The sequence below is a fragment of the Macrotis lagotis genome, chromosome 5 (genome assembly GCF_037893015.1).
Source record: "Macrotis lagotis isolate mMagLag1 chromosome 5, bilby.v1.9.chrom.fasta, whole genome shotgun sequence".
Classification (NCBI taxonomy): domain Eukaryota; kingdom Metazoa; phylum Chordata; class Mammalia; order Peramelemorphia; family Peramelidae; genus Macrotis; species Macrotis lagotis.
The window spans coordinates 166,828,213-166,842,099 of NC_133662.1; the positions used below are offsets into that span (position 1 = coordinate 166,828,213).

Sequence of the window (13,887 nt, forward strand, 5' to 3'; positions counted from 1 at the left end):
GTTTTGTAGATATAAAAGGTGAGTGCATGCTATAATAAATATCTACAGTCTTAGGAGAATAGCATCATTGAAATAATACATAATCCATCATCTTGTTACTGTGTAGATTTCACTTATGCACTCCTAGATCAGTAGGCAATGAGATACTTAAAAAATCCATATCTCCCCATGAAAAACTCATTTAAGTGTACACTAACTTACTATCAAACACCTTTCTCTTGCCCTATTTAGACTTTCTCTTCCAAATTTGATTAATTTCCTCTAATTCACTTATAAGTGGAAATGAAAAATTTTAAGATTTATCCCTCAGTGGAAGGATTATTTTACATTATAAATATCTGAAACGATCAGGACAAAAAAAGTAACTAGCAGTTTAGACAAAATAAAAATTATGGCCTGAAATCCCAATGAAATATTGCAGAGAAGTTAAAAAAATTGTTGTAAAATTGGACAGATTTAGTAGATTCCATTCGAAAACTAATAACTAGCAGATTGCTGTCAGTCCTGAAACCAAATAAACAGTTATAGGCCTGTTTCCAATCATCTTCATTCTACTCTACAAAAGAAGTACCAGAACTAAGCTTCTATGAATTCTCTTTTTTTTTTCTTTCTTTCTCCCATTGGAAGACCTGGGCCACACATAATTTCTTACCCTGAGTTGTTTTATTTTGGCTTGAACATCACATTCTGAAAAATGTTCAATGTTTGTGAGTTGCAGATCCATCTCTGTTAGCCAGACCAGAATGCTATCACGAGCTGTCTCAAACTCTTCACGTTGGCCAATAAAATGCTGAGAGGAAAAGGAAAATAATGTTGATGTGTTTCGGAAAATGTCTATTTTCCTAATGAAAGCCTCTAGATCAGACATTCTTAACTATTTTTTCTTTTGTAACATCGAATGTTTTGGCAGACTGGTAAAAACCTATGTATCCCAGAATAATGCTTTAAAATTAATATAATGTAAGATTATAAAGGAAATTAATTTTATTGAAATATAGTGATCAAAATATTAAAAAAAGTTTCAAACACCCAAGGTCAGAATTTTTTACTCTAGACCAATGAGCAGAAATTTCTCTACCTTTTTCCATCTTCTCCCTTATCCCATCTCAATTCTGCCTAATATGATAGAATTAAAGAGATGAATAATATTAACTCCTTTCTGATCGTTCAATTACCTAACCTTGATCACAGTTTCTCCAAATTAAGAATAAAGCATGAGAAACACCTTGAGCCTGCGCAAGATGGAAGTGACACGCTTTTGCAAATTGTCCCATCTTTGATTTCCTTCGTGGACCATCTGTTTCAAGCTGCAAGCAGAGTCAGTCCGATTTTCACGGGCCAAGCGTCTATACTGTTTGTTGATGAGTTCTAGTTGGGTAAGACTTTCATGAACTTGTCGCTGGAAAGCCTAACACCACAAAAAAAGAAATAGTGTCAAAATGTTATCATGTGAAAAGATTTCTATAAAAGTCTATTGGTTTTCCTATAGTATGGGTGCATGTCAAGTTTGACTAAGAACAAAGAATAAGTTCAAGTGAAAATGCTTTTTCACTTACAGATAAAGTGTTAAGATGTTCAATAGCTCATTAAAAAATGCTTCTCTGCTAAAGGTGACCATGGTTTCTTAAAGGTTATACTATTAAAAGTCAAGATATGGAAGGTACTAGAAAGACTGAGCATTAAGTACAGTAATGAAATCCATATCTATTGTCTGAAGGATTAATTGAATTAGGTCTGGGGAGACCTATCACCAGAAGGTCCCACTCTTCTTCTGCCATAATAATAGTCAGTGATAGCAGTGGATAGAGCCCTGGGACTGGAATTAGGAAGGCTCAGGTTTCAAATCTGGCCTCAGATACTAGTTTGTTTGATCCTGGACCTGTTTGCCTCAGTTCCTCATCTACAAAATGATCTGGAGAAGGAAATGGCAAACCACATTCCAACATCTTTGGCAAAAAAACCTCAAATTAGATCACAGAGATTTGGACATGACTGAACAACAATAGGGATAGTACCTACATTAATGAAATTATAGATCCTTTTGTTTTGTATTTAAGCTATGGATGTATTATCTTTCATCTTTTATTGAAAGTCTTTTCAAATATAGGTTACCTTCATATAGATAAATTGGGAAAATAATTTAACAACTTATTAATACTTGAATGGAAAAGAGTTGAAAATCAAGTCATGTTAGGAAAAAAGAAGAATGCATGCTTTAATAAATAAAAATGTAATGTGAAAATTTCTTTGAAAAGTATGGTAATTTGATCTCTTTTAGTAAATATAATAAAAATAATGATTGGCTATTTCTGCCTAAAGATTATAAATGAAATAGAAATGGAAATTTATTTGGGATAATAAATTCATTCAGATCATGAAGCAAACATATAAGAAAAATAGAATGAAAAGTGAATTATGCTTAATGCCAACAATTGCATTAATTCAAATCTCTGGTATATGATTTTAAAATGCCTGAAAAGTTTTTGGTAGAAAATCAGGGAAAAAAAAGAGAGAGAGAACTAAAAACAAACAAACAAAACTATTAAAAATCAGAATGTGATTTAGAAATTACTTCATTTCTGGAATAATTACACCCATAAAATAAAAGTCATATGGATATTTGGAGAAGCCACAGTGATTTATAAATTTCCATAAATATATCAAAAAAAATAATTTTAAATTTTGATGAAAGTTTAAAAAATATTTTCAGATGTAGTAATATGCAATGATCATTCTTGTGATTTCAGAAATATTTTTAACATGCTCAATCATTTCTTTAACCAAAGACATTTAATTGAAATAATTTTATATTCTAGTTTATGTCTAGAGAATAAATGTTTATACATATTGTATAATAGGCACTTTCAGACATTCCATCTATCTTCTAAAAAAGTAATAAAGTAATTAAATTAATGACCAGCTTATGGCATTTTAACACGAAACCAAAGCACGAAACCTCTTACCTTGAACAGGTAAGAGGAAGACAATTCAATAATTAACTGGTGTGTACATTTGAATCTCATCACTTAGGGTCCTGCTGAATTTCCTCCTAATCTTTCATGTGTAATCACTCTACTTGATTCTCTCTCCTATATTTATTCAAATTTCTTTCCTGCTAAAGAGTTCGAAGAAGGACATCTCATCTGTTACTTTTGAACAGAGAACAGAGAAAATCCATTTATTTGAGAGAGCAGTGATATTATCTTATGGGTAGGCAACCTCCCACATCTCATGGGACCTTCCTACATGCTTAACTTCCTTTAATAAATGTTATTGCACATTTTCCAAAAACAAAAAATTCTTTCTTTTTCCTTTTGATTTTTATTTAATTTTGTAGTTGCTTTTCTTGCTTATGAAAAGCTATAGGGTTTAAACATATTAACTAAATTATTTAAGTTAACCACAAAATAATATGCTGTCACAAAAGGAGCAGGAAATAGTAGAAAAATATATCTAAAATTACTACTATACTAGGATAAGACAACTACAAAAGGTTTTACCCTTAATGCAAACTGACTGCAATGTAAATTTGCATAGTAGGATCTCAATAATCTCAGGGTTCACCAGAGATGGCACAAAGCCTCTTATGTACTTGTTATCATTTTCAAAGTTTTCAGTTCTTTGTATTTTAGAAAACAAATTTTCTGAGATTTAGTGGTACAAATAGAAATTATTACATTCAGTCAAGGATAACAATAGAAATCCTCACTAGGTGTTTAATATGTGTCTTCTTTCTATCAGTTCATTTGACTTTCCATCTATATCTGTTATTTGTTCTCTAATATAGTATATGTTCCTCAAGGAAAAATTAATTATTCTTTAAGTTTCTCTATAGTAAACACTCAATGAATATTCAGAAAAATGAAAGCAACAGAATTCAGGTTTCTGGTTTAATTGAGCAGAGGTAAAAACTTTAATTGCAACTGATCTGAGTAAGATAAATGCTTTAAACGATTCGCTGTGAGTCCAGGCTTTTAAAATTAGCAATTATTCTTCATATCTGTCCATTAATATCAAATGAATAGAAAGGAGTCACATCAAATTGAAATAAATAATGTTCAGCTGTGAAAATGGAAGACAGCTGAAGGGTTTGAAAACCAATGTTTCATTAAATAGCAACTGATGGAATGGACAGAGATTTGAGCAACTGGCAAAAGACCTGGAACAAATTATTGAATGATTGCATTCTTAATGAAGTATCATTATACCATTGCTTTTTTCATCTTCACTTTTTACCCCAACTTTAATCATCAAATGCCAAGTACAACCTAACTTTTATTATACTAAGAAGACTACGATTAAAATGTTTGGCTCAAAAAGGGGATAAAAACCTCCTTTATCTTTAAAAACTTTCAGAAAGTTTATTAGTTACAATTAAACAAATAAGGGATATCTATCTTACGATATCTATCTTTATAGCACTGAAAAGTTTTTTAGAAAAGAAAAATGTTGGCTCAAAATAAGGGGGAAAGTCTGTTTTATCATTAAACACTTTTACAAAAGTTTAAATATATCTACTACAATTAAATAAAAAAGGGATTTTATTTGTGATATCTATCTTTACAGGCCTGAAAAGTTTCTTAGAAAAGAAAATGATGAGGGAGTATTTTCAAACAGAACATGAAGTTACGCTTGTTTCTGTATTCATATTTGCTGTTGCCTTTAAGATCTCCCTTTAAATACTTAAGGGAAATGTCACAGTTTGGATGTCTAATGACTAGACCAACCAACTTATTTACCAATTTTTATGATTTTTAATTTAAAAGATGTGTCTGTTGCACACATAAGACCATAAAATAGTATAGATGGTAGCTTCCCAATCAACCCATTAGTATGATCTGAGAGTCAATTTAGTGAACAGTTTTTGCACTAAAAGAGAGGCAACCAGTTGACTGCTGTAACCAGATAAGTAGATATTGAATTTCAAGCTTTTTAAGTCACCTCGAATTTCTTGAGTTCTTCCTTAGCAACTGTATACAGCACCCCAGAAGAACTGGGGAAGGCAGCAGTTTTCTCTGAAAGCTTTAGCCAGTCTTCAAAGCGAGAATAGTCATCCAGAAACTTTTGCCACAATCGCCAGGTCTCTTCAATTCTGTGACCACACACAAAAAAATACCACTTTAAATTATTCAAGACTGTTCAAGCACAAGAGTACTGCTTGGGAGTAAGACAACAGCCACAGGACCTAGAGGGACCAAACAAGTAACAGTTGTGCCAAATAATAACTGTGCCTTAACCCAAATTTGACAGGGTGACAACAGACAACTGCTAGGGCTAAAATAAAACAGCTGTGTTTTTGTTCCTGTGTTCTGAAGCCCTAGATTTGGAATTTGTAGAACAGAATACTGTAAGCAAGAAACATGAGCTCCAAGTCTTTATAAAGAGGTTTATAAATGCATACCATGTTTATAGTCTACACTTATGCCAGTTTTAATGAAATAAAAATAAGATTTGAAAATTGCAGTCTTAACACAAGATCAGGCCCACTCTCACAAAACGGATCTTTTTTCAACCAAATTATCAATTTTCACAGAGTTGACCAGAGAGCATTGAAACTAGAGTTTAAAGTCATTTCGCTCTTATTCAACACTGATACTTTTCAGTACTTTAAACTTCCAAGAACTGGGAGATAAATCATCTCTGATTTTTACATATTCATTGTTAATAAGCAAATGTCACTTTTTTATCAAAGATGTACTGGCAAAGTCACATTTTTCCAAATTTAGAAGTTCTACTTAAGTTAACTTGGCTTGTCAAGGTTATGTTCCTTTTCACATGGTTATTTTACCACTAGACCCACTGGCATCAATTTGCTTTGTAAGCAAAGGGAATAGTGACACATTTTTATATCAAATAACATCGTTGGTTGTGGGCAGTCTCATTTTTTAAAGAATTAAAACAGCTTGCTTACTTGAGTCTTCTTTCCATAGACATCGCACAGATATTTCTCCATCGTCTGTCTAGGTTGCGTGTTGCTTGCTGAATGGAGTCACATTCAGTTTCAGTAGCGCATGCATCACAATCATGGAGAAGGACCTCGCACAAATTCAGCACTGATGCAACACCAGTGCTGTGTTTCTCTATGTCTCTCTGAAGTTCCTAGAGGAGAATATAATGCTTCAGTCACAAACCAAAGGACATGCATCCAAATGAGGCAACTAACAAAATTTGATGCTTTTTACTTAATGAGCATTCATCAACTATCTGTAGACATATTTGATGATTGATAAAGAACAAGGTTTTTCCTTTGGAAATTTTCATGTAGGTCTTTTTTTGAAAGCTACCGAGAAGCAAGAGGGAAAAAAAAACACTGAATTTGTAATGCTTACTGGATTATTAGAGGAAAGTCCTTTTTGAAAATGATGATGATATTAAAGTCCCTAAATGTAGTTGATCATATTAAAGACTCTAAAATCCATTTTCAGAACTCAATTAAAAGATCTAGGTAAGTTACAAGGTCAGAATAAACTAGGGACAGCCTTCCCTAGACTAAGTAAACTTTTAAGAAAGTTCTATATCTATACAGATTAAACTAAATTCACTTCTAGCAGCTATAGTGTGATATGGTAGAAAAAATACTCTAGATTTCAGAGACCAGGATATTCTTAAGAGGAAGAATTTCAGAGAATAGTTGTTTCTATTTTACATACATATATATATATATATATATATATATATATATGCAAAGGTGAGTTTATGTATGTATATGTATTCACATATGGAGCAGCTAGGTGACACAATAAATACAGTGTTGGGCCTGGAGTCAGGGAGACTCATCTTCCTGTATTAAAAATCTGGTTTCAGATACTTATTGGCTGTGTGACCTTAGGCAAGTCATTTAACCCTATTTGCTCAATTCCTCATCTATAAAATGAGTTGGTGAAGGAAATGGCAAACCATTCCAGTATCTCTACCAAGAATACCCCAAATGAGGGCATGGAGAGCTGAACATGACTGAAATGACTTAATAAAAATATCCATCTGTATCATTTTTAAAGGCTTAAATAATTTGTAGAGATTAATTAGATAGGTAACTCTGAAGCTAAATCCTGTACTGAGGGAAAAGACAGTGGGTCTCTCATTTCGCTTCTCCTGGAAGCAATTCTTCTCTTAATGAAGCTCAGGACTCCATTAGTTTTTTCACTTGCCATTGTACCCTGCTGACTCACATTGAGCTAGTAGTCTATTAAAATATCCAAATTCTTTTCAGAACTGCTGCATAAACATGACTCATTGATCTCATACTTATGAAGCTGATTTTTTTAGTACTCAGTTAAACAACTTATATTCATCTCTACTGAATTTAAGCTTATTAGATTTTGTTTGGATTCTGAGTGTTTAATCTGCTGTATATCTCTCCCACCAAGCTTTGTATCATTGTCAAATTTGATGAGTATTTTATATATATATATATATATATATATATATATATATATATATATATATATATACATACTTATATCCAAGTTCTTGATAAAAATATTTAACAACATAATGCCAAAAGTGGATCCCTAGGGTACTCCAGTGGAAACTTCCTAATATGATGAATTGTATAATTAACAGCTGCTCTTTGGGTCTATTCATTCAAGCAAGCAGTTTGGATTCAATCTAGTTGAATTATCCATATCTATCCATCTTCTCCAAGAATAATATGGTGTACTTTACCAAAAGCTTTGCTAGAATCTAGGTTAACTATATTTACAGAATTCTCTTCATCTTTGAGTTTGTAATCTTATGGAAAAAGGAAATGAAGTTCATATTTGGTATGGTCTATTTGTAATCACTGCTTCCCTTTTTTTAGATGTCTGCTATTTCTTAAGTGAGTCACACTAGAATTTTCCCAAGAACAGAAGTCAAGTCCACTTTAATGTTCAAATTCTACTTTTGTTGATTTTTTTTGAAAATCAGGTCTCTGTGATTTTATAAATATAGCCTACAATGGTTCATCAGTCATATCTGCCAGTTCTTTCATGACTTAAGGATGTAGTTTTCAGGGCCAGAAAACATACATTCGTTAAAGTTGGTTAGGGAATCTCTATCAGCTTACATATTATGAACATCAATTCCTTGTTAGTCATTTTTCTTCTGTCACTTCCAGTGGAACATCATTTTTTTTGGAAGAGAAAAAAAGTCAAATAAGTATATTCCTAGTCATTGGTCTGCCTGGAAAGAGAGAGTATGAATTCTAACCCTGACTTCCAGACCAAAAAAAAACCCCAAACTGTTAATGCATTTTCTTGGCCAGAACATGAAACTTTATTTTTTTATGGGGTGGGGCAGGAGATGATTGAATCATTTAGCATTAAAATTAGGATTCAGGAAATCTGAAACAACATGAAAAATGGTTTGGATCTCTAAATTTTGGGCAAAGCTGACCTCAAATCAAAGCATTTCCCTTCCTTCTCTTACATTTATAACATTATTATCTATTTTTCAATTATGTTCTTCCTATAGATATTTTCAACATATTAATATATGAGAGATGACAATAAAGATTTTTATAGTCATCTTAAAACATCTTAATCACATATGCATTGAACAACATGCTCAATGAACATCTGTCAATGAGGGATTGTACATAGAATATTATGCAAAGTGTTAGGAGAGTCAAAAATTTTAGGTAAGACACTCTGATTTTGAGGAGTTCATGATTCAGTGGGGATATAAAACAAACTATAAGACATAATTTTAGTGATAGACATATAATGGTTTACGCCCTTCCACAAAAATTCCACAATGTTTGCAAAACAGAAAGATGACTAAGCTTAACAGCCATCATGGAGACCAGAAAACAGGTTTAAGTTTGACCTCTGAAATTTATGAGCTATGTATCACAAATACATCAATTAATCTCCCTTGCCTCAGTATTCCCAACTCCAAAATGGGGATAGAAAATACTTATAAATACATTCTTCATAATAACTATTTTGAGGAAAATATTGTTTTGGGGAAAACCATAAAGAACTAGATAAATATAGGTTATTCATATTACAAATATCCTCATTTGACAGGTGAGGAAGCTGAGACTTAGCTAGGTATTTATATCAATTCTTTCAAAAATTCTTTCCCCTCAGTCAGTATTGTACATGATTTCAATAATGTATATGTAGGAAAAAAGAAATTTTGTATCATTTATATGACAAACCATATCCATTATAACTTCCTGGGTATTTGGAACATCAATAAGTTGGGTGAGCAAGGAAGCATGATCATATAATTCTCCAACCATGACATGTTGATGAAAGGGACAATTGAAAAATTTGGTCTTGTTAAGTGATTTGATTACATTCCAATGTCATAACATTGTATGTAGAACTGTTGTGAACATGAAAATGATCTGATCACAGAGCTGCTTTACTATAACAATTCTATTCCATTGTATTTTCTATCTCCTGAATTCTACTGTCTTTTCCACAGGTTGAAAGGGAAATCTGTGCAGAAGTTAAGGTTTAACTCATTCCAAGTAATAATACTCTGAGTTCAAAAAAGTCTAATGAGTGAGCATAATGGGCAGCTCCAGTTCATAGACAATTCACTTGACCTTCTTGGGTTCCTCATTAGCATAGATGATAGCTAAAGTCTAAATCTTATGAAGTAGCTAGGTGGTAGAGTATAATTATTTTATATAGGAATAATTTATCTTGTCTAAATAAATTTCTGGGAAAATCAATGAAATCAATAAATTATTCTTTAGAATATAAATTTTATTTAGAATACAATAATAATGTCCTTAATAAGCTACCTTGGTGAGCCCCATCCTCAGTCTTCTAGACCAAGGTGAGGCCATGACTTTTGTCAAAATCTTTTTTGCTTTTTGACACTACAAATGATAAAAATATTATAACAACATCTATAATCTTATAGCTTATATAATGATATGTGTCAGGAATATGTCAGAAACTTTCTTTTATTGACACATTACAGCAAACAAAGCAATTAAATGATAAACAATTTTTTCTAAAGCAAAGATGGGGAAATTATAAAAGAGATGGTCTTTCAAAGAGGCATATTCTTATTCATTAATGTTTTTAATTGATTTTTTTTACTTTTGAAATTTATAACAATCTAAACATCTAAAAAATTTACCTATACATTGGAAAACATAGTACTTGGGCAATTAATTTTCTAACATTTCTCTTTCAGATCATTCTTTTTCTTTTGTGTTGATTCAGAAAAAAAAGAAAGACAGACTTTGGATTATTCCAATAAAATTTCCCAATATTATCAAAATTTCACATGAAATTAAGAAGAAAAAATTACTCTTAAATCAACAAATAATTGTTAAATGCTTGTGATGTACATAGCACAAAACTTTACTTTCATAAACTATTTAAATTTGTTTAATTGGAATAATTATCTTCAATGATAGTGGATTTAGAATAGCTATGTCAACACACTGATGTTATAATTAAAGAAATAGGAAAAATCTAATTAAAATTCTGAGCATGCCATGCATCAATTAGTTTCCTTTAAGCATGTGGTTTGTATATTAAATTATTTCAAATATTTATCATCTGTCTTTGAGAAAGTATAACTAACTTTAACATTTCCTTGACAAATAAATTAGTACTGTTAAATTGGTTTAAAAATATTCTTATGACATAAATAATAGTCATGGTTACAACAGAGAAATTCAGCATATGAATATGTATGCATAATCAAGAACAAATTATACCATCTCACTTGCTAACAGGAAGATTCATATTTTTATATTATAAACTAAGGATATCATCATTAAAGATGTTTTGCTACAATCTATTATTATATTAAATTTCCATATATATATATATATGTATATGTATATGTTTTTCAAAAAAGCATTCACCCTGAGACAGCTGTGGAATAAAGAAGAAAAAGTTACGCTTGAAGTCAGGAAGGCCTGAGTTTTAATCTAGTCTTTGACAATTAACCAATAACACTCAAGGGGATCCTTGGGCACTTTCCAACAGCTCTTACAAGGAAAGTTCTTAAAAATAGTTTAAATAAAAAATGTTTACAAACATGGAGTCTCTCAGTTCTTTGGGGGCTTGGGGAAGTTAGATGGTAAGTGTGTTTGTGTGTGTATGTGTGTGTATGTTTGGGGTATCAAATGGAACAAGTCTAATATCTCATTTATGTGAAAATCTTTCAAATATTTGAAAAAAGTTGTTATATCCTTCCATCAGTCTTTACTTTTCGAGATGAAGCATTCTCAGGTTGATGGATATTAGGGAGAACATACAGGATGGGGCTTATGAATGATCTTACTAGAAAGATATTACCCAATCCCTCAGATTTAACTTCAAGATGAGGTGTAACTAGATATACTCTGGGGATTTGAGCTATGGGGTCTGTGAGTTAGGATAATGAGCCAGAGACTATAAGGCACACACAAAAACTTGTTCAAAATATCTTGGAAGAATTTTCATCTTGTTAAGCTCTTGTATGCAGCCTCAGTTTTGACACAGCTATCAAATTAATGACTTTTTGTCACCAAAATATAAAACAACTCTCCATATGCATTTGTGGAAACAGGAGGGCCAAGTCTCCATGTTGTTTGGCAGCTAGCAGGTGATACTGTACAAGCACTAAGGACTAGGATTTCACTGGCAAGTCTCACCCTCCTCCACTCCATTACATAACCCTATAAAAGCCTGTGAAACCTTCTGATTTTATATGTCTCTGTATGTGTATTTTTGCAGATGAAAAGAAAAGGGAAGGAAGGAAGGAAGGAAGGAAGGAAGGAAGGAAGGAAGGAAGGAAGGAAGGTGGGAAGAAGGAGGGAATGAGAGAAGAAGGGAAGGAGGGAGGGAGGAAGGAAGGGAGGAGGGAGGTAAAAGTATCATCTTATTGCTTTTTGCCTAAACTATTACAATAGTATTTTAATTGACCTGTTTGCTTCTGGGTCTCTTTCTTCTCCAGGAAAGATAAGAAGCCCAAATTGACATTATTGTGTAGAGACAAGTTATAGTGTATCTGACTATAACTGATCAGACTAATTATGAGATTGAAATGCTCTACCATAAACTGGGCACAAATAGTCTATGTGAACACCTGAGATGAATACTCTAAATTTATGCATCTTGTGTTTCCTTTGAGCTGTCAAATACTTAATAATGACCTTGGGCAAGTCGCTTAACCCCATTGCCTTGCCAACAAAACCAAAACAAAGCAAAAAAGTTTTCTCCAAACTTTTCAAGGAATAAAAGTATGTTTTTTAAGTAGTTTGAGATGGGAAGGGGATACAAAAACAAACAAATAAAACAAGTATCCTTTTACATAGTTCACAGCAGACATGTCTCACCTTTCACTGAAAAAGTAATCAATGGATTACACTTTGTAACTCCAGTGAAAAAAGACAACTGACACTAAGGATGCTGTGTCTTCAGTCTTAAGAATACCTTCCCTCCACTGTAATGCAGGAAGTTGTTTGCCCAAGTATTCACTTTCTTGTGCATAGCCAGGAGCTGGACCACTTGAGAATTTAAAAACAAAACAAAATAAAACTCTTCTTTATTCCTGCAAATTAAAAAAATTACCTGCTGCTCATTAAGCTTCTTTTGGATCTCCTCAGAGTCACAGGAGTCATAGACGATGGGCTTAGCTAGTTCTGATTCAATGTGCGCAAGCCAAGATCTGAGGCTGCTCATGTTCTTATCCAGCTGCTGCACAGCCACCAGGGTTTCCTTGAGCTTTTTCACCCTATTGAAAGAGAAACCAGGGAGCTAGTCTTCATTAAAAGGCTCCATTTGGACATACTTTTACATAATCAGAAGCAAAGTTGTTACTTATAATTGACTAAGGGATATTTGATTATTTGAAGCGTTTCTTGCATCAATATTATCCATCCTTCCTCTTCCCAGAATCCAAATTTCAAAGCAAAATTATGCCTAAACCCAAAGAGAACATAACTGTACTATAGCTATGATACATATTAGACTACATTTTGAGTATCAAAAATAGTACTACATATTCATATAGCACTTCACAAATTATAACTAGTATAAGCAGAAATTTTAATTTAGTCAGAAATGTCTGAAGTATTTAGATTGAGATTGTATTAAGTATTGAAAAGTTCATTTTAGAGGACAAAATAAAAGTAAAGTAATGCACCACTATCAAGCAACAATACACCATTCTGTCTGAATATCTTTCAAGTATTTGACTAATGTATTTTTTCAATTCAAATATTTCATATGTCATTCCATATATTGCCATTAAATCACTTTTAGCACTATGCTTGGAGATGAAGTTGAGACAGGAATGTTTTTTGTCAGGTGAAGCATCTCAATACTAATGATAATTTCATCTAAATAATATTATTTGATACACAAAGCATTTTGTATAAACTCTCATACTTGGTCATCATAAGATTAGAGAGGATAAACATTTTGCTGTCAGTCATGCTAAAAAGTAATGAAGTCAAAACTTCAATCTAGGTTTTCTGACTTATCACAGTTAACTAATTTGATATAATATTCCAAGGAAAGGGACTAACTCTATAATTTTTCATTAAATTTACAAAATTTGATTCCAGATCTATTTTTCTATTGCTCAAATGCAACACTGAAAGGTATGTAACACATGTAAAAAAGCATCTAGGATCTTTGTTGTCACTCATTTTCTAATGTGATAAGAAATGTAATTTTTAAAAAATGCCATCCATGTGGTGGACTTGGTACCATATCAAGAATCAAGCAGTTTTTAGAAGCTGTTAATTGGAATTTTTGATAAAAGGAGTCTGCAACTAGTCTCTGGTAAAGTCTAACTAGAAACCGGGGCCTCATTATCCTCCCTAATATTTCAAGGGCAACATGTATAATTCTCAACATGTAGTACACTTCAGCTCTTAATTGAAATGGGAACATGTATAATAAGGATAGCTTGGTGACAATTTCCAGTCACACT

The 13,887-nt window shown here is 32.2% G+C and overlaps 1 protein-coding gene across 12 annotated transcripts in view; it reads right to left on the reverse strand.

The window, feature by feature from the left end:
- Window positions 1–13,887, reverse strand: part of SYNE1 (spectrin repeat containing nuclear envelope protein 1) — a 598,518-nt gene that overhangs the window by 32,324 nt on the left and 552,307 nt on the right. For all 12 annotated transcript variants that reach the window (XM_074187857.1, XM_074187858.1, XM_074187854.1 and 9 more), the window contains 5 exons: window positions 12,519–12,681; window positions 5,912–6,099; window positions 4,942–5,092; window positions 1,226–1,408; window positions 653–790 (listed from right to left, as the gene is read on the reverse strand). In XM_074187857.1, the coding sequence (XP_074043958.1) occupies window positions 653–790; window positions 1,226–1,408; window positions 4,942–5,092; window positions 5,912–6,099; window positions 12,519–12,681 (823 nt within the window). The remainder of the gene's footprint in view (window positions 1–652; window positions 791–1,225; window positions 1,409–4,941; window positions 5,093–5,911; window positions 6,100–12,518; window positions 12,682–13,887) is intronic.